The sequence below is a fragment of the Lepus europaeus genome, chromosome 3, assembly GCF_033115175.1.
Source record: "Lepus europaeus isolate LE1 chromosome 3, mLepTim1.pri, whole genome shotgun sequence".
NCBI classification, from domain to species: Eukaryota; Metazoa; Chordata; class Mammalia; order Lagomorpha; family Leporidae; genus Lepus; species Lepus europaeus.
Window position 1 is genome coordinate 67384276 of NC_084829.1, and position 27632 is coordinate 67411907.

Below are 27632 nucleotides of genomic sequence, written 5' to 3' on the forward strand. Positions count from 1 at the left end.
CACTAATATTCATTATAGTCCTGGAAGTTTCAGCCAGAGTCATTAGGCAAGAAAAAAAATCAAAGCAATGCAAATTGGGAATGAGGAAGTCAAACTATCCCTATTTCCATATGACATGATTCTATACATAGGGCATCCAAAAGAAGCCACTGGGAGATTACTGAACTCATAGAAGAATTTGGTAAAGTGACAGGATATAAAATTAACACACAAAAATCAACAGCCTTTGTATACCCAGACAATGCTGTGCCTGAGAATGAACTTCTAAAATCAACCACACTTACAATACTACAAAAAAAAAAAAATCAAATACCTTGGAATAAATTTAACCAAGGATGTCATCAATGATCTCTACAAAGAGAATTATAAAACATTAAAGAAATAGAAGATACAAAAAAAATGGAAAAATCTTCCATGTTCATGGATCGGAAGAATCAATATAATCAAAATATCCATACTACCTAAAGCAATTTACAAATTCAATGTGATAGTTATCAAAATACCAAAGGCATTCTTCTCAGATATAGAAAAGTGATGCTGAAATTCATATGGAAATGCAGGAGACACTAAATAGCTAAAACAATCTTATACAACAAAAACAAATCCAGAGGCATCATAACACCAGATTTCAAGACATACTGCAGGGCATTTATAATCAAAACAGCCTGGTACTGGTACAATACCACATAGATAGATCAATGGAACAGAATAGAAACTCCAGAAATCAACACATGCATCAACAACTAACTTACCTTTGACAAAGGAATTAGAATCAATTCCTGAAGCAAGGACAGTTTCTTCAAAAAACGGCACTGTGAAAACTTGAACTCTGCATGCAGAAGTATGAAGCAAGACCCCTACCTTACACCTTACACAAAAATCCACTCAAAATGGATCAAAGACCTAAATTTACAACTGACCCAATACTATCAAATCATAGAGAACATTGAGGAAACCCTGCAAGACATTGGTATTGGCAAAGAGTTCTTATAAAAGACCCCATAAGCAAGGGCAATCAAAGCCAAAATTGACAATGAGATTACATCAAATTGAGAAGCTTCTGCACTGTAAAAGAAGCACTGAGGAGAGGGAAGAGGCAACTACCAAAATGGGAGAAATTATTTGTAAACTATGCAACTGATATAGGATTAATATCCATAGTATACAAAGAGCTCAAGAAATTCAACAACAAAACAATCCAATTACGAAATGGGTAAAGGACTTGAACAGGCTTTTCTCAAAAGAGGAAATTCAAATGGCAAACAGACACATGAAAAAATGCTCAGATCACTAGCCATCAGGGAAATGCAAATCAAAACCACAACGAGGTTTCACCTCACCCCAGTTATTATGGTTCTCATATAGAAATCAACAAACAATAAATGCTGACAAGGACGGGAGGTTCCCTAATCCATTGTTGGTGGCAATTTTAACTGGTGAAGCCATTGTAGACGACAGTAAGGAAATACCTCAAAAATCTGACTGTAGACCTACCGTATGATACAGCTACCCCACTCCCAGGAATTTACTCAAAGTAAATGAAATCACCATATGAAAGAGTCATCTGTACCCCCATGTTTATAGCAGCTCAATTCACAATAGCTAAGATATGGAGGCAACCCAAATGTCCCATTATCTGAGGACTAGATAAATTATGGTATATATACGTTATGGAATACTACTCAGTCGTTTAAAAAAATGAAATCATGTCTTTTACAACAAAATGGATGCAAATGGAAACCATTATACTTAGTGAAATAAGCCAGTCCCAAAAAGACAAATACTGTATGTTTTCCTTGATCTGTGATAATAGATTACCTAAAATGTAGTGTATAGGAGTAAAACTGACATTTTGAGATTCAATGATTTTTTTTTTTAAGATTTATCGATTCAATGATTGTTTACAGCCCTTGTCCCTCTGTTGAGGAACAATGTTTTTTTCTTCATATTTTTGTTGAACTCTTAGTGTAGGGTTAATTTTAGGAGTATGAAGTAATCTGAAAATAGATAGTTGTAAAAATTAAGAGTGGCAGTAGGGGAAGGAGGAGGAGGAAGGGTGGGAGTGTGGGCAGGAGGGAGTGGAGGGTGGAAAGTATCACTATGTTCCTGAATCTGTATATGGGAAATACATGAAATTCATGTATGTTAAATCAATTTTTAAAAACACAGAACAGTAAAAAGAGTGGTTACTCCAGGACCTACTTACCTTCTAAATGTCCCACCTCTGAACAGTTCCACCACCTCAGATCACCACACTAGAGACCAAGCTTGCAGAAACAAACCTCTGGAGGACAAATATGCAAAACATTGCAAGCAGATGCCTCCGTTTCCAAACCTGTTCTTCCAAGCGGGAGGAACAACATCTTTTCTGTCTGTGGAAAAGGCACAGATCAGAATCTTGCTTCTTAAGAACAATTCATGCTAGAGGCATAATATTAGATGGTGTAAGCAGTTTTTCAAGAAACTCAAATGTGGATTGCACCATGATTGATTTAAGCAAACAACTAGGACTAGAATTTTAAAATGCATGAAAAGTACACATGGGAAAAGAAATTCATATTTTAAAAATCCCTTTAGGGAACTGAAAGCCATAAACTAAATGAACATATTGACTATTTTGAGCTACTATTATATTCCCTGGTACAGGTCATTCATATACACAGTGACATAAAGTGATGTTGAGCAAACAGCAATCCAATGTGACTATACAAAGAGTAATAAAGTACTGGAGAAGTCAGGAAATATCGAATCTTATTGTTAAGAATGCACTATTTTAACTGAGTTGCCTTATAAAATTTCTAAGAATGCTGAAACAAATTATTTCTTCAGTCATAAAATTCTGATAAATGGAGCTTACAAACTGCTGAAATGAAGACATTGTGGTTCTTAACCTAGAGACCAACTGAGGCTGGACTTACAAGTCTACAAAATCTCCAACACTATGCAATGCAATCTGCATAATGTGGGAGATGGTTCCATAGTTTTCATTAGAATTTCATGAAGGTCCATGAAGCTTGCCTCTCCCAATACACACGTGCACCCTAAAGCACACAGTATCTGTCACAGTGGAACACCCTCCATAGAAGAGTAAAGGGCTTTTTTAAAAAATTTAATTTCTTTGTGTAGAAGAAAGTATTAATATTAAAAATCTTGGGGCCAGTGCTGTGGCATCCTGGGTAAAGCCACCATCTGCCGTGCCTGCATCCCATGTAAGTGCTGCTTCCGGTCCCAGTTGCTGCACTTCTGATCCAGCTCCCTGCTCATGTGTCTAGCAAAGTGGCAGAGGATGCCCAGGTGCTTGGGCCCCTGAACTTGCATGGGAGACCTGGTAGAAGCTCCTGGATCCTGGCTTCCGATTGGCCCAGCTCTGGCTATTACAGCCTTCTGGGGAGTGAGCCAGCAAGTCAAAGATCCGTTTCTCTCCCCTCTGTAACTCTGTCTTTCAAATAAATAAATAATATATATTAAAAATTTTTACCTATGGAAATACCAGCAATTACAAATTTTATTGTATGTAAATAAGCTCAGTGACTTCTTATCATTGAACACCTGAATTATAAGAGAACATCCAAGATATTAAGAAACCATATTTATTTTTTCTTTGGTACAACTAGTGATGTTACCTCAACCCTTTAAAAATAAACTCATCAATAAAACTTACGATTGCCAGGATATTAAAATTTCTTCTTTACTTTCACATAGAAGAGCTCAAGATATTAAGAGTTTGGAGTACAGAACATACAGTTAAACAAAAATTCAGGCTCAAGATGAAAACCAACATGAGATATAAGGAAATCATTCTGGGTGACACAGCTCTTTATTGCCACTCTTGAGAGCACATTGATGGGGATGTTAAGCACCATTCTCTTGTACACAGTGGGGTTTCTTTATAACCAGTCTATTAAGCCTCCATATAACTGAAATAATCTGAGAACAACATCCAAGTGAAAATTAAAATAACTACTGCAACTGAGGTAAACCAAACAGTTATTTTTGTTTATCGGCACAGTGGCCCACTATAAATCACATATGTATATAGCACACTAAAGTTCAAGACCTTAGGAAGAGGATTGTAAATTTATCATTTATCTAAAGGGAGGTTTTTGGTTTTGCTTTCACTTAAAAAAAAAAAAAAAAACTTCTATCTTCCTCACAAGAGAAAGGAAAGAGGACTTGTTGAATAGCACCATTGTTCTAGATCTGATTGTAGGACTTCTGTAATCACGTTGAACATAATACACTGTCATCTTTGCCCCAGCTCTGAGGGCTTGGGGGTGGTCCTCCACCAAGTTCCTTCACCAAGTGTGGATTTTGCAAACAGCCGCATGGTACTAAGCCCCTCACTGATCAGGTCCTTTGCTAAATGCCCGCTGACCCGCCTGCAAGGTGCAAGAAGCTGGCTCACAGAAACCAGGAGGGCCAGGAGGACCTGGAGGGCCAGGCACACCAGGAATTCCTGCCACCCCTGGCGGTCCTCGCTCGCCATCCCGGCCATTTCTCCCGTAGCTGGCAGGGCCTGGGTCACCTGAAACACACAAAAGATTACACAAATGAACAGGAGAATCATCGCAGCTGCAAACTGGTGGGAGGCACTAAACTCACACCCAGCAGGGGCAGATAAATGATAAATGATGACGCTTGATTATTATGAGGACAAAAATTAAAAATTTCTTCACTGGGCTAGGGTTTCATATAAATTAAAAGTAGAAAAAGACTTCAGCATGTAAAAAAAAACTTCAGTATTTCCATCAATTGAGCAGTAATGTCCAATATGGTAACCGGTGGCCATGTATGTATTGAGCATTACAATGTAGCTAGGCCAAATTGAGATGAACAGTGAGTATATAAAACACACCTGGATATTGAAAATAGTATTAAGATGTAAATATTTAATTAATAATCATTTCTATCTTACATGATGAAATAATATTTCATATCCAGCAGGTGAAACTGCTTGAGAGAATTTCAAAAAGTGTGTAGAAAAGTGGAATTAAAGTTTACTTTGGAGAAAAAAAAATTGAAATCCATGGTAGAGAGATCTTCAAAAAAGTTCATGGAGATCTGATAAGAAAAAAGCCATCCATGGACTTTAAATATTTTTTGTACCACAATAAAAACTTATTTTAAATTCCATTCTCCATGAAATTTTTGAAGCACCCATTTACAGATGCTTCTCAATTTATGATAGGGTTATATCCCAATAACCCCATAAGTTGAAAATGCATTCAATAGATGTAACCTACTGAATAAGCTAGCTTAGCAATACAGCACGCTGTAGAGCATGTGTTATTTAGTTCCCTTCTGCTGGCCAGCATCATGCAAGATGTGTCACTAGCCCAGGAAAGGATCAAAATTCAAAATTCAAATCTGTGGTTTCTTTCTGTATGTGTATTGCTTTCACATAAAGCTATAACATCCTAATTGAACCACTGTAAATCTGAGACCATTTAAATTGTTAAAATTAATTTCACATGAATTCTTTTTACCTTTTTTAATTGGCTACCAGAAGATTTAAGATTACAAGCAATTCATACCGTGGTTCATGTTATTTTCTTTTCGACAGTGCTGTAGCAGCAGCTTCCCTTATTTCTATTAAGTGATCAATATTCACCAGGTGAAAAGTGAAGCTCAGGAGTTAAAGACACATGTTGGGGGCAAATGGCTCAAAGTTCTACTCTGCCATTTTATGACATTAGCAAGTCACTACCCTCTCCTTTTCTTTGTAAGAGGGGAAAATGCCTTCCATATAATGACATGCTGTGACTGAAAGCACCTGATAAATGGAGACTACTATAATTACTAAGATGAAGACTGTCTTTTAGAAGTCTGCCATGCATCCTACAAAATCCCAACATATTCTTATCAGGGGCTTACCCCAACATAAAGCTTCACAGTAGCAACTTCCTTGGGGGAAACTTCTTCCTTTTATCATGTTCAAAGTTTGTATTTTTCACCCAGTGAGGCACATTCTCAGAGGCCTGGCACCCCATAACAAAACACCCCATTGCAAAGGAAGGACTTTACAACATTACTGCAAAAGTGGTTATATTAAGTAGAAAACGAACTATATATGCTATGATAATGTAGTCATTATGAGATTCACCTTCCATTCTCTGCCCTCTTGGCCGTTCAGCCAAAATGCTGAAAGCCAAATGTTCCTATTCAATGACACATTTGCTTACATTTAATTGCTTTCCTCCTTTCTCCATTTTTTCCATTTTAGTGACCTTATTACATATGGCTTACCCATCTGTAGCAGCCCGATCTCATTATATAATCCTCAAAGACTTTTAGGAGGAAGGTAGGCTAGAGACCTATTTCACATCTCACGTCTCATCCTTCCTCATGTGCTTGCAATCAGATTCATGCAAAGCAAGGTCACAGGGCAAAACACTATCAAGTTCTAAGAGAATAATTAACTTGGAATTTATCCATCTCCAGGCTATAGATAAGGAGAGATGTAATTCCCCTAATTTATCCCATAGGTTTTCATTCAGCTATACTACATTGTGATGAAGTAGGTGATTATGTTTGCTTCTGATGGTGAGGCTTTGCTCTAATCCAGGGCATCTATAGATAAGGCTGTAGCACAAGGGTGCCTTTAGCAGACCCCATTCACATCCCCTCACACCAGGCACAGTGAAAGGTTAAGTGATATCTTATATAGTTTAAAAAAGATGGCCCAGAGCTAAATGTATATAAGTTCCTGTACCTTATCAATACAAACACCCCCATTGAGATATGCCAGATCCACCTTGACAAAATCAAGTCAGTATTAGGAGGAGAAAATGCCTGAAGGAGAGATTCAAAAGCCAAATGGCCACAGGGGCTACGTAGGTAATATAGATCAGGCATAGACAAGCTCCAGCCCTTATGCCAAACCCTGATTTTGTAAATAGGCGGATCTTCAAAAAGTTCATGGAAAGTATGTGCTATCTTTTCATTCCATTTTTCCATGAATTTTTGAAGTGCCCTCGTGGTTTTATTAGCACATGCACAACCATGGCCATTGGTTTATATTTAATCTGGGCTGCTTTTGCACCACAAGGGCAGAGATGATTAACTGCAACAGAGAACATACAGCACTTATGTGGCCACCTGTGATCATCACAAGGCCAAAAAATCTACCGTACAAAAAAATTTGCTAATTAGTAGTATTATAAAATATAATCAACATGAATCAAGAATTTGTTGCTACCCTTACTACATGAAAACATGTCAAATATGATAATGATAATATCATTAAAATATAAATATGAAAATGACATACCACATGAGCATGGAGGAGTAAGGACTGTGGTGACCTGGGGTATAGATGCTGGCAACAGCCATGCTTCAGCCTATGTACAGCTACTATGGTGGAATATGCCCTGGTGTTTTCAGAACTTTTGTTAATTTTCAAGAGAAGCCAGGAGTTGGGTTGTTAAATAAATCTCTCAACTTTTAAACATTAGTAATCAATTCAAATTTGCCTTTAACATTTATAGAGCTAGAATCCTGACTAAAACCTTAAATTGAAGAAATTTTCTCCTCTAAGATCCAAGAGTACTTCAAAAAGTTAGTGGAAAAAATGTAATTAAAGGGTTAATGTGAGTGCAAAAGTAACTGGAAATCCACTGTTTTTTCTTAAAGTGCATTTTCCACGAACTTTTTGAAGTAGTATCACACAAGTAACATTAAGTAATAGAAGGAAAACTTGGTTTTCATGTTTAGCTGTCCATTTCAACACATTCCAGGCACTTTAGTAACTTAATTTGTTCCAAATTCCTGCTTATACTTTAATAGTTGATAAAAATATCCTGTCTACTTGCAATTTATTTTATGAAAATTATAGAGTCCAATTCTGCCTTTGACAAATGCAGCCATTTGCCTTTGCGGGCCTTGGATGACATCATTTCCGTCATCATCGCTAACATATAAATCTATGCTTTCCCTCCATGTGACATGCCTATGCTCATGACTGATCCCATTTTCCTGAGAGGAAGGTTGATAAATCGTTGTCCATAGTGATCTCGTTAGAAAGTGCTGGAATTAGACACAAGGGCTCATAACCACTATTCTAATGTTACCAGCTGTATCTTCATGCCTATTAATGTTCTAACTCGGCAGATGTGTGTCTCACTGGGCCCAAGTTGACCACTCCATAACATATAGCACTGATTCTTCCAGAACTTTAGCAGAAGAAATTGAGAACGGTATGTAGTTTGTCTCTGTAAAGAAGCCAACCTCACCATGGCAGATTGTCTGTTTCTAGCGAGCCCTGACCAGACAGCATTTGTTCTCAAAGATGTCCTAAACTTGCTGTGTAGGAACCTCATCTCTTGGTGACACCATGTCACAGACCAAGTCATTCCAAAAGCAATACAGATTCACTATAATCGCCCACAAAATGGCCATAAATGTCTGGCTCAACAGCTGCATTAATGAATATCCATAAACTACTACGCAACTTTTCAGAAAAGAAATAATGGATCTTAACTTTTTATTCTGCTTTGCTTGTCTCATGGGTGTGTTCGCTACACTAACTGCCTAATGATTGCATGGTTTTCTAAAATGTAAAGTACCCATAAAAATGTCATTGTGGAACAATTCAAGATTTTTAAAAATGAATATCTGTCATTCTCTCTGCAAACACTAGAGGGTAGTCATGTTACACTGATGAAGGCCCATCCTGGCTAGAACCTCTAGAGGCAGCCTCTTCCCTCAAACATGCTGTGGAGCAACAACAAAACTACAAATAATTTTCAGCATTACAGCATTTGATAGTTAATCTAGTGATTATGCAAACTTGTATATACACAAATTTACATTTCTTACATTAAGCTTATTTTTGTGGTGTCTGACAAACATATTTAAGGAATTTGTTTAAGTTGGTTTGTGTAAGACCTCCAAATTAAATAGCTGTAGCAATGATCATAGCATAAATGGTTACTACAAAACTTAAGTCCAAGCTGAGCATTTGTTTTCCAGTCACTATTCACACGCAAAGCTCATCTGTCTGCAAACCTTGCCCAAGAAACCAAACAGACTTGGAACCTGGTGTGGTCCAGCACAAAGCCAGCCATACCTTCATATCCAAGAAGGTAAAGCATCTCAGCTCATAGGTCACATTCCCAGTGACACATACACATGATTCATCGCTGAATTTGCCTCTCTCTCTCTAGTGAGCTTGAATGCACAGAACAAGCGTTTCTCCTTAAAATCCTTAGGGAACCAAGGAACTGGTCCCCAATAAGTTCACTGTCAGCGGGTACAGAGATTTGCTCTGAATGAGTCAACTTAACTAAGCAATGATACTAACTGGCCTCTGGGAAGAAACTAAAGCTGACGTAGATGGAGTCTGTGCTTATGGGACCTGTAGAACCTTGGGAGATGGGTGGAAAAGGAAGCAAGACCCTAAGTTGTCAAAGTGGTTAGGGGGCACACCCATGTCACATGACTCAAGGGGCAGACCCAAATGAATCATGTTATTGGACAGCCAGCCCATCATTGTGTCCACTGTGTGGATCTGGACTCAGGAAACATGGATATCTCTGTTGACTACTCACTTCATACAAGACTTTCGTGAGGGCAGGGGACCTCTGTGAGTGTCTATTTCCTCAAATATAAAAAGAGGAAGACCAATAACAAGAACAGCTGAATTTGCAGTGTTTGCCTGATGCTGGGTGCTCCTCGTGGTTCTGCAACTACATTAACATGTGCACAATCCACTAAGTTACTCTCTAAGGAGATGTGGTTATTGGTCCCATTCTGCAGAAGAGGAAAATGAAGCTCCAGCAGGAAGTCGCTTAAATGAGTGGAAGAGCAGCATGTGAACCTCACAGCCTGGCAAAGTCCACATTTCCTAGATATCTGCCCTGCCTGCTGTTCTGGCTGCCAGAAACAAACTAGATAACATGTGTGTGCACATTTTAAACAATAAAGCACCAGAGCCACTGCCACAGTCAGTGAAATGATTATCATAATGGCCTGTGGTCCCTAACAGTCAATGTGGCATTATGATCCCAAAGGGCATGTAACACTCGACAAGGGACAACTGAGAGATATACCACTGTGGAGGAGAGACAGAAAACTAACACTGTCCAGAAAGAATAAAGGAATTCTAGTGACTGAAGATGAAAGTCTTCAATAGGTTTTTTTCACATGTGTTAGATATGTTAGCACAAAGAATGATCATGAAATTTTCCCAGCATTCAGGAAGATCTGACTCCCAAATTCCACAAGTAGGGACAACAAGGAAGGTTGCAGAATTTGCCACTCTTCTATTTCATCTAGGTAGGATATGTGTTTGTCCAGAAGGTTCCATACTCTCTACAGAGCCCCACTGAAGGCTCCTCCAGGTCCTAAATCCCTTACTATGATGTTTCAGAGAGACCACATCCCAGGGTCTATCGGGAAATAAAAATGGTCCAACTTCTCAATGGACAATTGCCCAGCAAAATCTTATGCTGCAAACCAGAGCTTTGCATTCACAATTTGGACCTGAAGGAGATTTTCACTGAGGGAAGGTCTGAGGAGTCATGGTATCCAGAGAAAAGAGAAACATTCCTGGTGATCAAGAACAAAAGCTGAGGCCGGCGCCGTGACTCAACAGGCTAATCCTCCGCCTTGTGGCGCCGGCACACCAGGTTCTAGTCCCGGTCAGGGCACCAGATTGTATCCCGGTTGCCCCTCTTCCAGGCCAGCTCTCTGCTATGGCCCGGGAAGGCAGTGGAGGATGGCCCAAGTCCTTGGGCCCTGCACCCGCATGGGAGACCAGGAGAAGCACCTGGCTCCTGCCTTCGGATCAGCACAATGCGCCGTCCGCAGTGGCCATTGGAGGGTGAACCAATGGCAAAAAGGAAGACCTTTCTCTCTGTCTCTCTCTCACTATCCACTCTGACTGTAAAAAAAAAAAAAAAAAAAAAGAACAAAAGCTGAAAGCTTAACTGGGGTCCAACTTTGCCCACAGCTCCTCTTCACTCTTCTCAAAAAGCAAAATGTATATTTGTTATGTTATGTTACTAGTACTAATAATCAACGTGTCTTAAGCACCTACTGTGACCTAAACTATTATAAGCACATGATATGGATCGAGTTCTATTTATTCTCAGATTCACACTCAATGTCTCTTTTCACTATTTTATTAATGGAGAAACTGAGGCATGGATCAGTGACTTGGCCAATGTCATCAAGTGTGAGTGACAGAGTCAAGGTCCGAACCCAGGATGCCTGCATCGAGGAGCCCACACTCTCCACAGCCCACTTTCAGAGCACTAGCTTTAGTAGGGGAAGGACCCAAAAAGTTCTTGTCAGGGACTTGATGGACTTGAGAAATTCTAAGCTGAGCATATGCACAGGGAGCTGACCTAGAAGCTCCAATTCCTGGCTAGCCCTGCTCTGAGGGTGCTAAGGACAGACCCCTGCACTGCCAGCAACTGGCCTTTAACATTAGCCTCTGGTTTTGAAAATTGACCCAGAACTTGGAGTTTTGGCTAAATAATGTCAGAAACCCTCTCCATTAAACAAGTAACTAAAGCCCCTGGAAAGACAGACTCAGAGGTTGGGGAAACAAGAAGGATGTGAGTGTGTGTGTGTGTGTGTGTGAGCACACATGTGCCCGCATGCCTGGGGGAGAGGGACGGGAAGAGCCCAAAGAAGGAGGGTGATTCTGGAGGTGGGTCCTTGAAGGGAGCGGGGAGGACTGGCCGAAGGAAGAAAGAAAAAGAGCAGGTCTCAGGATCCTAGGCAGGGTAGCCACAAAACAAACGTGTTAACTAATCAGATGTAAGTATTCAATCCAAGGCCAGCTACAATAAATCTAATTTTTTTTCTCCATATAGGAGAAAAGACGAGGGTCAGGGAGGGTTGCAAATGATGCACTGGTCCCACCTCGCCATGTTGTCTACCCGTGGAGGGTCTCAGCTACTGAAAAGCCAGTCTGCAAAGCCACACTCTGACGTCCCGTCTACCTGTCCCATCAGATTCTGCTCCTCTGCCCTGAGTGTGGAGAACGTGTTCTCTCTTCGCAGTCAGAACACTGAGCTGTCAGCTGGTCTTCCTCCCTCTTCCCTTTTATAAAGGTAAAATATAGTTCACCAACATAGTCTTGTGAGGAAGAATCACTAGAATCCATGAGCTCTTACAGGGAAATGTGGCCAGGGGTCAAGTCATTGGTTCCAACTGTTGAATGATGTGTCCAAAAAAGTGAGAGTAGAACTTGTTAGCTGCCCTATATAGGCAACTAATTAAATTGTGATGATGATATTTCATCAGTTCTAAAACCTCCTATCACTACTACCAGTAAAGGAAAAGCTCTTTGTAAATCCTATTTCCTTTTTCTCTCTTCTAAACATCCATCAATGAATCCAGACTTAATCGTATGCTGAAATCTTCTCTCAATCCCATTTAGCTCCAGATAGATTGTCTATCCTTTTCCAATCACAACAATTTATTCATTCGTAAAAACATCTCAACAGGCCCATGAATCAGTTTGAGAAAGGCAGTGTTTGAGCTATCTTTAAATGTACTCATTTAAAAAAAAAATTTAATGAGAAACCAATCACAGGAGCAATAAAATGCATAATTGGAAAGAAATGATGTTTTGAGCTATAATTATAGCTGTGATTAAATATGTAAGCTTCTGGCAGAATCAGAAAACGATAACTTCTTTTTCTAAATTTCCCTAAACCAACTTTTCCAAATTATGGCAGCAAGCACCATTTCACTTCTTTCTCTCTGAGCAGCTCTCTCACCTCTGCTATCTCCAGCAACAGACACCAAGGAGTCTGGCACTGTTGCCTCAGCCACTGTTAAGAGAGTGTGCACTCTGGAAGCCTGCACATCATTCGCACCTTCAAACTGAACTGGCTTTTAGCCTGGCTATGCTGTTTCTGTGGTTGTGTTTGTAAGTCATTTCCCAGTAGAGCGTGCTCCAGCCAGGGCCCTGGTGACAGAGCAGTCAGTGTGTAAAGAGAACAGAAGGCCAGTGAGAGGAGCTGGCTCTTCACACAGAGGCTGCTCTGTCACCTCTGTCCATACAGCTGGGGAGGTGGCTTGTGTGTGGCTCTTTGTAACTGAATAGGAATGTTCAGGTTTCGAAGGATGGGGCTTGGATATGAGGTTTGGGAGAGTCTGGATGTTTGAAAGAGTAGCCTTTAAAATAAAATTTCAGTTGTAGTTGATAACTTAGATAACTTTTCCTACTTCTCTCCCTTTTAATTAAAAAAAAAAAATGAAAAGCAGGAAACTATCACCTAGGCTAGAAATGGAAAGGACCCATTCATCCAGAATTTTATGTGTGCTGTGTCTGAAACTGGACACTAGTCTTCTTAAAGCATCTAATTAAGGAATTAATATTTCAAGTGCTGACCCTGTTTTCTCACAAAGAATATGATATGATTTATAGATCATTTAATTTTTTCTTTTGGCTGGTCTTGATAAATCTATGCCAGCCATTATGATCACTTGATATGCTAAAGTAGTCCAATGGTAACTCTTTTAAAACGTTATTCAATTCACACTGTTCACTTGCCATCAATTTCTCTACTTGGCCCTGCCACATAAGACACTTACCTGGGAGACCTGTAGCTCCAGGCAAACCTTTGGGACCTCTTCCTGGAGGACCAGGCTCCCCCTTTTCTCCCAAGTCACCTGCATTTCATTAGAGAAATGTTATTTTTATATTAGTCTATAGAAATAAACATCTGCATTTTTAAACTTTATACAAAGCCAAAATTAGGAAACCAAAATTTCACAAAGTTGTCACAGACAAGACTACAAGTAAACAGCAAGTCAAAAGCCAAGGTCGTATTAGTAATAGATCATAGTAGAGGGAAAATCAAATCATATCTGTAGACACTAAAAAGACATTTGACAGAATTCAAAACTTAAAATTCAATAAAGAATCATTGACTACTTCCTTAATGTAAGATACATCTCAACCAAATCTAGTGAAATACATAATGGGAAACACAAGAATCAATTCCACTATTGTGTGAACACAAGATTCCAACATTATGGTCATCATTTAATTTGGTTTGAGGAGTTAAAAAAAAATCCTGAGTATATACCCTGAATGTCTAGAAAATAAACTCAAAATGTACTACAAACAATATGAGAATCCATTAAGCTAGCAAAATACAAAGACAATATACAAGCAACCTGTAATAAGACATAGTAAAACAGATAGACAACGGCCATTAAATTATTAAATAACTAGGAATGAATTTAGTCCAAAATAATCATGTCTAATATGAAAACAATTTTTAACAAATCTAAAGTATAGAAGATGACTTGAAAAATGTTCTTAAATGGAATGTTATCATAAAAAGTTGCTAGTTCTCCCTAAGTTGTATTTTCATCATGATCAATAAAAATGCAAACACAAGTCTAATCAAAAGAGGCGATTCTGAAGTTTGTATAAAAAGAAACACACACACATAAGGGGACAGTGCTATGGCACAGTAGATTAATCCTCCACCTGCAGCACCAGCATCCCATATGGGTGCTAGTCCTAGTCCCAGCTGCACCCCTTCCAATTCAGCTCTCTGCTATGGCCTGGGAAAGTAGAAGAAGATGACCCAACCACTTGGGCCCCTGCACCCACGTGGAAGATCCAGAAGAAGCTCCTGGCTCCTGCCATTGCAGCCATTTGGAGAGTGAACCAGCGGATGGAAGACCTTTCTCTCTGTCTCTCCATCTCACTGTACCTTTACCTCTCAAATAAATAAAATCTTAAAAACATAAAGCCAGAATAGCCACCCAACAAAAAAAGAAGAGAAGAGAAGAGAAGAGAAGAGGGAAGAGAAGAGAAGAGGGAAGAGAAGAGAAGAGAAGAGAAGAGAAGAGAAGAGAAGAGAAGAGAAGAGAAGAGAAGAGAAGAGAAGAGAAGAGAAGAGAAGAGAAGGGAAGGGAAGGGAAGGGAAGGGAAGGGAAGGGAAGGGAAGGGAAGGGAAGGGAAGGGAAGGGAAGGGAAGGGAAGGGAAGGGAAGGGAAGGGAAAAGCAGCATGAAAGGAATTCCAAATATAACACAGTTTAAGCGGTATGGTACCAGTCCACAGACTCCTGAAACAGGATAGAAAACCCCCAAAACAAGTTTCACTAAATACAGAAATTTGGTTTATAATGAAGTAGCATCTTAAAATGGGAAATTGTTGAACAATTCAACACATGATGTTGGGAAAAGTGAGTAGTCAACTGCAAGAAAAAGAACTGTACCTCACACCATATTCCAGGACAAATTATAAATCAAATACTTACATGAAATATAAGAACTTCACATAGATCTTATAACCAGAAATTTAAAAGGTTGGGAATGATTCTAGGTTTTTATGTTCTAAAACATTTATTTTTTCCACTGTATCAGCAAAACTAGCTTACATGAATTAAAGTATAATAATAAGAAATGATAAAAAGGTAAATTTAAGAAAGAGAACAAAGAATGATTTTATAGAACATCAGATTCAAGTTGGTCTTTCTATTATGATTTAAGGATTAAAGAATATAGGGAAATACGTATTTATATATCCTTAAATAACATTACTTGAAGGGATACATAAGAAACTAACAACAGCAATCACCTAGTGTGAAGGGTATAGGGAACTAAGCAGATGGGATACAGGGGTGGGAAAGAATGTCTTCATTAAATACCTCCTAGACATTTAAAATTTTTTGAACAATGTAAATTTACTATTACCAAAAATAAATTAATGAACTTTAAAAATTAAAAGTATGCTGTCAAAAGTATCACTATTGACTCATTATTTTTAGGGACTCTACATTGGATTGCGACCAAATGTATTTTCAGGATATTTAAAAGACAGTTGATTAAATTTGGGATTTAGCAGCCACAGAACAAACCTGCACTAATTATACTGACTCCTGCAGAGACCAAACCCATGAAACTTGGCCCCATTAACAAAGTGTGTTAATATCTTAGTTAACTTGGTCCTAAATGACTTCTTAGAGAAAGACATCATTCTACTATCCCATTGGTATAGTAGTATATTATTATTCCACTACACTATTAAAAGAGGTAATAGCATTTTACAACAGTTCTGTATATAAGCATTTGTCCAAAACATCTATATGAGCCTCACTTTTATACTGAGTCAAGTTTATTATAATAGCCATTGTGCACAAAAATGGAAAAAATTATTTGTACATACAATCTGCACCTTAGTCAACAAAAATTTCTATGAAATGTTTAAATAGACTCCATTCTTTGATATTAACTGTGAGTGTTTAAGATGAATCAATACATTTCAAGATAATTGAAATTTATTTAAATACTTCATAATGACATAGGTTGAATTCACATTCAAATTAGCTAGTTTCAGTTTTGTTGGCTGGGGCTTTGTTTTTAGTATATTCATCATCAATGTGGCCTTACTATATCAGGATGTTGTGACAATTAGTGTTTTAAAAACTAACAGCTTAAGCATTCTTGTTAACTTTGCAATTTAAATGTCATACCACTGTAATTCTGAAGACTGGTGATGAGAAAAGAATCTCTAATTGTACTTTATTTTCTGAAGACAGGAGAAGCACACTATAAATTAAAATGTAGTTTTCTCACTGGTAGTGAAAGAAACTTATTTACACATGCTAGCACGATGCCACAGCATTAAAATGTTCACTGCAAGGAATAACACTGATATCGTAGTTGTGATACTTTTGGTCATCAATCATAGAAAAGCAAATTGTAGATGGGCACTAAAAGATAGAGCCACTTTGTGCAAATGGCTGCTCCACAGCAAACCGTGCCCTGAGGCTGGTTCTGTCCATCACAAGGGTTAATCACCTCCTTCCAACCCTGGTCATGTCTGCTTTTAAGATGTATCAAAACTGGCTCAGGTAATGAAAGATCCACCTTTTTAGCCCTCTCAGCTAAAAAAAAAAAAAAAAAAATACAAATAAAATCCTTGCAAAGTAAGGGATGAGGGAAAATACACAGTTTGAGGGGAAAAAAAATCCAGTTTATTATTAACAGAATGAAAATCCTCATGGCACTACAGATGCTTTTTATTGCATTTATTCACAAGCTATAATTGACAGTCTCCATGGGAGCAGACTAAAACTGAAAAAAATGTGAGTCACGGTTATAACATGCATTTTCTCAAGTCTTCATTTACATATTGACACATCTGTTTGACTCACACTAAAATATCTAAAAATACACAGCCTAACCCAAATGAATCTAAAATTAATCCAAATCATGAATATTTCTTAAAATATGACATAAAAAACTGATGTAATGCTTAACAAAAATGACAGAAGACCAGTCAGCTGTCTGTGATGTCTCTGCCTGAGTATATACAGAAAATAGACATGCAGCATGGGCATCGGCTCTCCCATGTTTGTGCAATATAAAACAGGTCAATGAAAAATGAAGAAAAATTAGATATAATCTATGTGATTTGAGGTATATTTCTATAAGTTCCTATTGAAAAAAAATCCCACTGTGTTTTTCAGTGTTTTTTTTTTTTTTAGAATGAAAAGAGTGACTAAGACATAGCCTGAACTGCTAAAAACATTAATAATAAAACTTGGTTGTTTATGTCACAATTTCTCTAGAAAAAGACTCTGAAAGTGATTTAACAGCAAGCCTCATCCCCCCTTTTTTTTCTAGAGATGGGAAGAAAGGAACATACAGTACTAAAATACATCTCTTCGGTAAACTGGCTGAAAATTTAAGTTTCAAAATGGTGGAGTGTTAATTATCAGGGAAAATTTGTGCTACAGACACTTGGTTAGTAGGAAACTGTGTGATTTCCATTAAATGCTGCTGTTCATGTGTGTGACAGGACAAGAGGGGTCAAATCCAGTTTCCCAGCATCACATATTCCTGAAGTGTGAAAGTATTGATTGATAAACACAATCTGAGTACCTCTCATAGCCTCCACCCCAAATCCTCATATGTCAAACTAAGAGTAGATACTGATTTAGAGGAATCCCAAGAAAAGAGAGGAGGGAGGAGAGAAAAAAAATCATTTAAAACAATTATATCACTTCAGATTATAGACTATCTAGAATAACAGGGGAAAATTAGAAGGAAATACCTCACATAATCAACAAATGTTTGATGAATGAATTTAGTGCTAGAGCCATTTTCTAGGTTGCAAGAATAGAAATATACTGTCTTCCTTTCAAAACGAGCTTCCTCCCATCAAGTCTACACTGCCCAAGCTAAGTCCAATCCAGCGTTGCTAAGAGCTTCCCAGAAAGCTTTCCAAACAACTCAATTTTGTGTCCAGTGGTTCTCAGCTCTGGCTGCACATTAAAATCATCTGGGGAACATCATTTGCTTCCAATACCCAGACCAATTAAGTCAGAATCTCTGGAATGGGACTGCTACCTTAGTGATTCCAGTGTGCAGTCAAGGGCTGAGAAAGAGGGTGAAGCACTCTCCCAACATAGCAAGAAACATAGACATTTTCATTTCTTAAAGTTAAGCTCTGCCCCAAATGCAAAGACTTCCTTGCACCCAAAGAAATAGAGCTGTGATTTTTGTAGCCCCTACAAGGTACTTCTTTTCAGTAGGAAAATGGGCAACTGCATTATTACACCAATACAGTAGCAGTGTTCAGGATCACCAGGAGGGCTTGGTAAACCAGAGTGCTTGACCCCACTTGCAGAGTTTCTGAATCAGTGGGTCTAGAGCACGTGGAGAATTTGCACTCAGCTCTAGGTCCCTGGAGATGCTGATATTCCAGGCACTTCTGTTTCATTACCACTGCTCTAAGTGAACCTCGGCAAAGACAGAATCAACATCCACAGATCCACCTAAGTCAACAGTCATCCAAAAAAGTAGAGTTTCTTAGAAATGGCCTCCAGAGCAAACTAGGCCTAACCATGGAGATAGCACCTACACCCAAGTTCCTCAACTAGTCACTAAAAGCAGGTCAAAGATGAATAGATCCATGATTTCTTCAGAGAAAACTACCAGTTCTCATTAAGAGGAACTCTACTTGATGCTCTCTAATTCCAGCCTCTGAAAGCTTTGAAATTGGGCCAGCCTCACAAGAGGCTCCAATTAGAGCTCATTTTTTTTTTTTTAACATGCAGCTCTGTAAATGCCAAAAAAAAAAAAATCAAGTAATCAAATAAATTGTTCCGGCTGAGGGTAGTGTTAGCCAAGTGCATCAGCAATTCATTTGTAGATCCAAAAAGACAGCTTGCTCGCCCTCTGACCATTCACACCAAAACATTTATTCTTAATTGGAACACCATAGTATTAAAGAAAAACCCCTCTCTTGTTTTTGGTGGCATATTTTTCTGAAGTTTCCAAAGAGCTGTCAGTAACTCATCACGATAGAGAAACTCCTCACATGATTTGATCATCTCTATAAACTAGCAAGGTCATACACATGCTGCGCTGAAATAGTCCCCCCAACCAGCAAGCACTGTCTGACCCAAGCAATCCTGCTGAACCCTGCTTCTCTGCAAAATACTGGATGCCAGGGCTCCCTGGCTCTGCAGAAAAGTGGATAATACAACTCTCTCCCACATTTAACAAGGAATCAAGTTAGATTGTCCTTTAGAGTGGAAAACGTAAATCATCAAGACTAAATATACAAAACCGCTTTTTAAAGGAAGTGTAATGACGCTCCAATTCAACATATATTTTTTCTTATTTGCCGCTTACAATTTTGTTAAGTATAGGTAGCAGATAAATACAATCTTATGAATGGGTGACACTTTAGAAAAGTTCTACAATGACTTTAGGTTCTCAAAAAAAAAAGTAGCTGAATGATCCTTTACCAGATCTTGTGAAGTTTATTTGAAGCCACAATTAAAGCTGAGAGCAGATAAGAAAGATCAGTACACTAGAAGTCGGGGGACCTTAATCTAGCATTTGGTCTACTGTTCATGGTACAGCAGGGTCAAGGGAATATCACATAATAGCTTTTGGATCTTTGTCCTCACTTCTTATCTCACTGGACATTTGTAATTGGTAAAACATGAACCCTTGAGCTCACACATGGATTACACACCCCAAAAAGGACAGCGCGTGTTGCTGGGCACAATGACTTACCCTTAGGTCCCCTCAAACCAAGAGCACCAGGGGGACCTTTGATGCCTGGGAGGCCACGAACTCCCATCTGGCCAGGGAAACCATTCTCTCCAGGAGGACCAGGGGGGCCAGGGGGACCAGGTCTTCCAGGGAGGCCCGAGGCACCTGAGTTCGGACGCTTGAGACTAGCAGCCATCTCAGCAAAATGTTCTAAAAGGCAATAAAGGAAATAACCCAGCAAAGTCAGAAACATGAAAGTGATCCCAATGAAGAGAGGTATTCCAAATGCCATTTTCTCTAAATGAGTCATCAGGACTTCAAAACCCGGGGTGAGCAATGACTCCAGTTGGGTAACATTTTTATGGGCTTTCTACCAGGTGCTGCTTCATTCAACTTTCCTTGGGTATATTTGGTCCTGCTCTTTCAGGTCAAAGAGCAGGAGGTGACAGGACCAAAAAATAAAAAATAAATAAAAATTAAAAAACTGCAGGGCTTTGGGCTGAGGGTTGTTCTGGAAGGATGCGTATGTTGCGGGAATCGTGGCTGGGTATCTGAAAACCCAGGATGGAAAGAGAAATTGGTTTCTGAACATGAGCAGAAGTGGATGTCCATAGCTCTTTAAAAGCCAAGGACATTGTCCAGAATTTGTACTCGGATGCCATTTGAGACTTAGTCTCAAAGCTAAAAGGTTTTTTAGTTTGAAAATACTGCATAAACTGAAATATCCAGGGGGATTCGTGGCTTCTTCTAAATTCTCCCTCTCCAACTTCATGCATGGAATAAACAACCAACATTTAAAAATAACTTGTTTCCTGGGATAGTCACAGTCTTAAAAATTAATAACCATGTAGACTTTTTCAGGAACCACTGAATTGAATGAGAACTACCTACTAAAGCCATAGAACAACAAAAAAAAATTTCCCCGTTAAAATACTTTAGGGAAATATCCTATTGTAGTATTTTTTTAAAGCTTTGGGCTTTAAAAGCAAATATTAATTGGAAATAAATTTCCAGCCAACATTTTAAAACTGTTTAAATGTGAGTATTCTAAATTTGCTTTACTTAAGTAAGTTAGGATAAAAATCATAATTTCCTAGGTATGCATTGTTTATAACTGAAATACATTTTCAGATAAAAATGCTAGAAATGAAGAGAGTGACAATGATTTTCAAAAACAGAAGTGATAATTTCATTCCAGCCTGACTCTGGAAAACCATACAGCTCCATCAGACAAACTAGACAGTCTGGTGAACACACGAGAGAGAAGTATGTCATAGCGACAGGACTGGTTACAACACAGTAAGAACATTATGTGAGAAGCTTTCAATATTAAGTCATCTTGTCAGCTTTAGAGTATTGGCACCCATCTTCATTTTCTGTGAGGTTTCAAAACTAGACCAATTCTGAAGAAATTAACAATTGCCATAGCTATAGATTAATCTAGATGAAGATTAACAAACATCAAAAATATTTCACCATTGTGGTACAATGCTATAGTTGAGTTTTTACATAAGTGGAACATGCATGGAGGTAGTCTGTGTTGCTTACAGGCATGGGGCCTGTCATTCCTCCTCCCATCATCTGAAGAGAGCTGAGGCAGTGCTTAGGGATAAGGAGGGGAAAGTGTGTATTCCAAAGGAAAAAACTCTGTGTGCTATTCCTATGTGTTTGTGCTTTCTTACAAATTAACCCCCTCAGCAAAAGAAGAAAAAGCATGCTAGCAAACAAAGGTGTTAATTTACTTTTAGGCTATAAGCTACAATGAATGGCATCCATGGATAAGGCAGAGTTGGCATTAATATTATGCAAAATCTCCCATGTTTAAAGCATTCATAGAGTCAGTTATTTACCCTTACAAACCTAAAGAATAAAACCTCAAAAGAGAATTGAAAATGAATCTTGATGCAAATGGAAGGGGAGAGGGAGCGGGAGAGGGGAGGGTTGCGGGTGGGAGGGAAGTTATGGGAGGGGGAAGCCATTGTAATCCATAAGCTGTACACTGGAAATTTATATTCATTAAATAAAAGTTAAAAAAAAAAAAAGAAAGTTTATGATGGAAAAAGTCGAACCACTGTGATTTGTTTACCTTGTATGACTCTCATGCAAACCTGCTTTATGTGCTGGTCTGTCGGTGCTCTACCCTGGGACAGGCAAGAAAAAACAAAAAGGCAGTTTATACCCAGAAGCATAAAGAGAGCACTGTTAAATTCCAAACTGATAGACTCTGCAAGCAGCCAGGTGGCTGGACTTTACCACAGAACTTGCTGCTGTGGGCTGGAGCCTCCGATGGGAAAGCACGGGACCACACACCACTCACCGGAGGGCCCTGGATGCCAGGCAGGCCTGTGGCACCCTGTTCTCCCTGCACACCTCGGGGTCCAGGTGGTCCTCTTGGCCCCTCAACTCCAGGAAGCCCCCGACTTCCTTCAGGCCCTCTCAAGCCTGGCTCCCCAGGATTACCCACCTGAAAGAAAGTAGCACACACTAAAACCCGGGCTAAATACAAATAATGAGCCTATTTATTATTAACGCAAACAGGTGACATTTTGGGTTTTCTACACTGTCTCCTGAGAGGCGTTCATTCAGAGGTTACAAATACTTTACTTTTACTTGTACTGTAAGGTGAGGATTCAAAATGCACACAACTCAACAGATTCTTAGATTTCTTGTTCAAGTAGATTTAAAAAAAAAATTGGTACAGTTGTTATTTTAAAATGTTCATGAGACTAACGTATTAAAAAAAAAAACATACTCTTCATACCTTAAGGTACTTCCCAAGAAGAGCAAGTCTGCTTATAATAAGGCTTCCTAACAGTTGCTGGCCACAGCACGGCCACCGAGTTCTTACAAGATGTTATTTTATACAGCACCAATGAAGCAAGCATAAAATAAAGATATTTCCAAGAACAAGTTACTTAGCCTTTATAACTTTCTAGATAATTTGAAGACAGTACATATATCCAGGAATTACAAAATAGTAGCAAAAACTAGGCACATTTGAAATACCACATTTAAGATGCTGTATTTAAAATACTGGACCAGGGACCAGCACTGTGGCATAAAAAGGTTAAGCCTTTACCTCCAGTGTTGGCATCTCATATAGGCTCTGATTTGAGTTCTGGCTGCTCCACTTCCAATCCAACTCTCTGCTAATGTGCCTGGGAAGCAGCAGAGGATGGCCCAAGTTTTTGGGCCCCTGCACCCCCATGGGAGACCTAGATAAACCTCCTGGCTTCAGCCTTGGTCCAGCCCCCTAAGTTGTTGCCATTTGAGAAGTAAACTAGTGGATGGAAGATCTATTTCTCTCTCCCAACCCGTCCCTCCCCTCTCTCTCTGCCTTTCAAATAAATAAATCTTTAAAAATAAAAAGAAATTGAAGAACTGGATAAGCAAAATATGTTAACAATTCAGGTGAGTGTTAAGTGTGAGAGTCCTGAATCCACTTGGGTCTGAGACATCTCTCCCACTGTTTCCTGGCATCAGGAAAACAAAAACACAGAGGTACTGTGCAGCTGCAGAGCCTCACTGTTCTCACAATTTGTCCCAACTGCAACTTGGAGAAACATTCTGTGTCTCCCAGTCCCTATCACTGCACCAGATATGAATCAGGCAGCCCCAGACACTCCCTGTTTCAGGGACACCCTGTCACAATGTTATCTGGTATCCGCTCCAGTGGCTCCAGCCCGCATCCCACATCCCTTAGTTTGGCCACTCCAGCTCATCTCCCACCTATCTCCCTCCTCCCTTGACACAAATTCCCTATAAAGCCCCAGCCCTACACTTGAGCCCTGAGCTCCTCTCCCTCTGAGGCTGCTCCTGGCAGTTCTTCACCCTAATAAAACTTTCTTTGCTCAGCGTGGCCTTGGTTGTCATTTTCAGTCATGGTTAAAAACTCTAACTTTAAGGAAGTTAAAAATCTAAATATTACAGAAGTTAAAAATAGATCATTAATTTTTTGGGAGGGGGCATGAGGGAAGACTAATAAAATCAAAAGAATCCTCTCCTACAATAATTACTTTTAAAAGAATCAAAATTGGGGCTGGCGCTGTAGCATAGAGGGTAAAGCCCCCGCCTGCAGTGCCAGCATCCCATATGGGCGCTGCTTTGAGTCCCAGGTGCTCCACTTCTGATCCAGCTCTTTGCTATGGCCTGGGAAAGCAGTAGAAGACGGCCCAAGTCCTTGGACCTCTGCATCCACATGAGAGACCCAGAAGACCCTGACTCCAGATCAGCACAGCTCCGGCCATTGCGGCCAATTGGGGAGTGAACCAGTGGATGGAAGACCTCTCTTTCTGCCTCTCCTTCTCTGTGTAAATCTTTCAAATAAATAAATAAATAAATTTTTAAAAAAGAGTCAAAATTAATTCACTTTTTGTTAAGTTACAGTTTTGTTAAATCCCTTTGGTAGAATTTGTGGCAGAGAAGTTATAATGTACTGTTTCTTAGAATAAGAATGAGAAAAATAAAAGAACAGGAGGCAGCAAGATAATGCAAGTGTTCAAGATATGAATGTTCATAAAGCAACTTGATCCTGCTTCTGTTTTATAGACAACATTTATCTTGAAAGAGCTGACTTTCTTTCCAAATGTCTTGAACTGAAGGGAAGAAGGCAATGAAGAAATGCTTCTGACTCAAAGCTCAGCAACTATACCTTTTTTCAATCCCTCTTCATTCAAAAAAATTTATATTCATTAAGTCAACTTGCCAACATTGCTTCTATCAAGAAATTATGGCTTAAAAGACTTCCTGAAAGACAGAATTGGCAAGGAGAGCTATATGCAATGAAAGGTTGCAGAGCTGTCAGTTACACAGTGTAAAAAACCATAATATATAAGACTTCCCAGAATGGAAACCAAATATCAAGTTAAGAAATGCACTAAAGACTACACTTGAGAGTATTATCTTTCTGGCAATGAGTGAAATACTTCTAGATGAAGAGATCAAAAACCAATATGCCTGGATGTCCTAAGAGCCTGGAATCTTTGGGGAAGAATCCCTCTGCTGAGGAGTAATACGCAGATGTAGAAATCAGGGTACAGATATCTACTTGACAAGCTTACTTGGCCCATTGATTTCAGTGTAGCTAAAGGACTTTGTGTTAGTAAGGACTTCCTCTGAAATTGGCAGAGTATACTTCAATTTTGTATTATCTTGGCAGTGTCAGCTAAGAAAGAGGTAAGCAATAAGATGAGGAAGCAAAGATTCATTTCTAATATTATAACCAAAATTTGAATGCAATTAACTTACTTTGATAGCTGCATTGCTTATTCATTTCTTTTATGGTTTGAATTCATTCCATTGAGTATTATTAGTAGTGAAGTAGGATTTCCTATTAACAAACTCTACCAAGGTTTATAGTTTACATTTTGCTCAATCATAAACCATTCCTATCAAAGATACATAAAATGTCACTTGAAACTTAAGCTATGGTGTTTGGAGACAGGTAAATTAACACAATGTAATAATATCCACAAGCCCTAGGCTGAGCCCTGTAACAAGTCTGAGTGGGTCCTCCTGGAGAAAGTTTGGCTGAGGGTCGGTGTAAATGCTTAAGTACAGATTCAATGAAATGGCCAAATAAATATGCCTGGCATTTATCCCCATCTCCACAATCTACCAAAATAAAAACAACATGTAAATAACTGCATTTCAGGATAAGTGCTAGAACTCATCAAGGGAGATCTGGGAATTTCACAGGACACAGATACCTGGGACAGCAGGATTAAAGAGAGGAGCAAAGCGTATCAGCAATCAGGACGTCAGCCCCAAGACTCAGGGAATTCTCCCTTGCAAGGGCCAGGGTAAAGATGAATGATAAAAAATATAATTGAAATCCTCATCAACAGACTAGATCAAGCAAAGAAAATAGTATGTAGACTCGAAAATAGATCTCTTGAAATATTCCAGTGAGAGAAAAAAATCATGAAGACAGTTTCCGAAATATGTGAGACATTATCAAGTGAACAAACATTCAAATTTGAGGAATTCCTGTGGAAAAAGAGGAACAGAAGCATAGAGAATATATTCAGCGAAATAATACTGGAGAACATCCAAGCTGGAGAAAGATATGGACATACAACTTCAGGAGACCCCTAAGACCCCAAACTGAAAGTAAAAGGATAGGAAGATATCCTATGAAAACAAACTCAAAAAAAATGAGAAGGAATAGCTATACTTAATAGCAAACAAAACAGAGTGGAAGACAAAAACTAAAAAGAGAAAAATAAGGTCACTATACATCAATCAAGGATCAGGTCAACAAGATGACCTGATATGGGCATATTAATCACTAGGTTAAAAGCCTATTCCCTACAAAACAACTATAAATGTATGTGCTTCTAATTCTGGAGCATCCAATTTAATAAAGCATACATTATTAGATCTAAATGGAGAAATAATCACCAAAACAGTAATTGTATAGGACTTCAAAAATCCACTTTCATCAATAGATGAATCATCTAGACCAAAAAAACAAACAAACAAAAAAAGAAGCATCTGGGTTAAACTACAGTATATACCAAATGGAACTAACAAACATTTACAGAGCTCTCCATCAAATGCCCACAGAAAATTCATTCTTTTCATAATTGCATGGAACATTCTCTAATATAGACTATATATCAGACCATAAAGCAAACCTCAATGTATTTTAAAAGATAAAAATCATGTCAGGTATCATTTCTAGCCACATAGAATAAACTAGAAATCAACAACAAGTCATTTTAGAAATTATACAAATAAATTCAGACTGAGCATACTTCTGAATGGACAATGGGTCATTTAAGAAACCAAAATGGAAATTTAAAAACTCCTTGAAACTAAAGAAAATGAAAACACAACATTCTGAAACTTATAGGATACAGCAAAATCAATATTAAGGAAGTTTAAAGAAATAAGCAACTACATAAAAAATTGGAAGATATCAAATAGGCACACTAATTATGCATCTCAAGGACCTACAAAAAAAGAAAAAAGAACAAGCTGAAGTCTAAACTAGGACAATGAAATAAGTAATAGGGATTAGAATAAAGATAAATGAAATACAAATTTTAAAAATAATACCAAAGAATAATGAAATGAAGAATTGACTTTTTGAAAAGATAAAATCAAAAAAACCCCAAGCTACACTAAGAAAAAGACTTACAAAAATAAGAGATTTAAAAAAAAAAAACCTTTATAATTGATGCCATGGAAATACAAAAGAGCATTAGAGAAGGTTATGAGCAACTATGCTTCAGCAAGTTGAAAACCTAGAAGGAATGGATAAGCCCCTGGATACATTATAAATTATCAAAAAAAATGAATTCTATATACTAGATTGAAAACTTGAACACACCAATAAGGAGCAATGAGGTTGAATCAGTAATGAAAATTTCTTGATCAAGAAAAGCCTAGGACCACACAGTTTAATTGATGAATTCTAACAAATCTAACTTTTTTTAAATTCTAACTTTTTCTTTAATTAAAGTGGCAGAGACAAAGAGTTCCCATCCACTATTTCATTTCCCTACAGCACACAATGGCTAATGCTGGGTCAGAGCCAAATCCTTGATCCAGGGACACAATCCAGGTGTCCCACATGGGTTGAAGGAATCAAACTACTTGGGCCATCATTGCTACCTCTGAGGTTTTGCA

At 38.5% G+C, this 27632-nt stretch overlaps 1 protein-coding gene across 1 annotated transcript in view; it reads right to left on the reverse strand.

Moving 5' to 3' along the window:
- Window positions 1–4340: 4340 nt before the first annotated feature.
- The window catches only part of COL9A1 (collagen type IX alpha 1 chain), a 102532-nt gene continuing 79240 nt past the window's right edge, over window positions 4341–27632 (reverse strand). The window contains exons 34-38 of the mRNA XM_062187571.1: window positions 22315–22461; window positions 22084–22138; window positions 20019–20207; window positions 13555–13632; window positions 4341–4525 (exon numbers count right to left, since the gene is read on the reverse strand). Coding sequence (XP_062043555.1) covers window positions 4341–4525; window positions 13555–13632; window positions 20019–20207; window positions 22084–22138; window positions 22315–22461 — 654 coding nt within the window. The remainder of the gene's footprint in view (window positions 4526–13554; window positions 13633–20018; window positions 20208–22083; window positions 22139–22314; window positions 22462–27632) is intronic.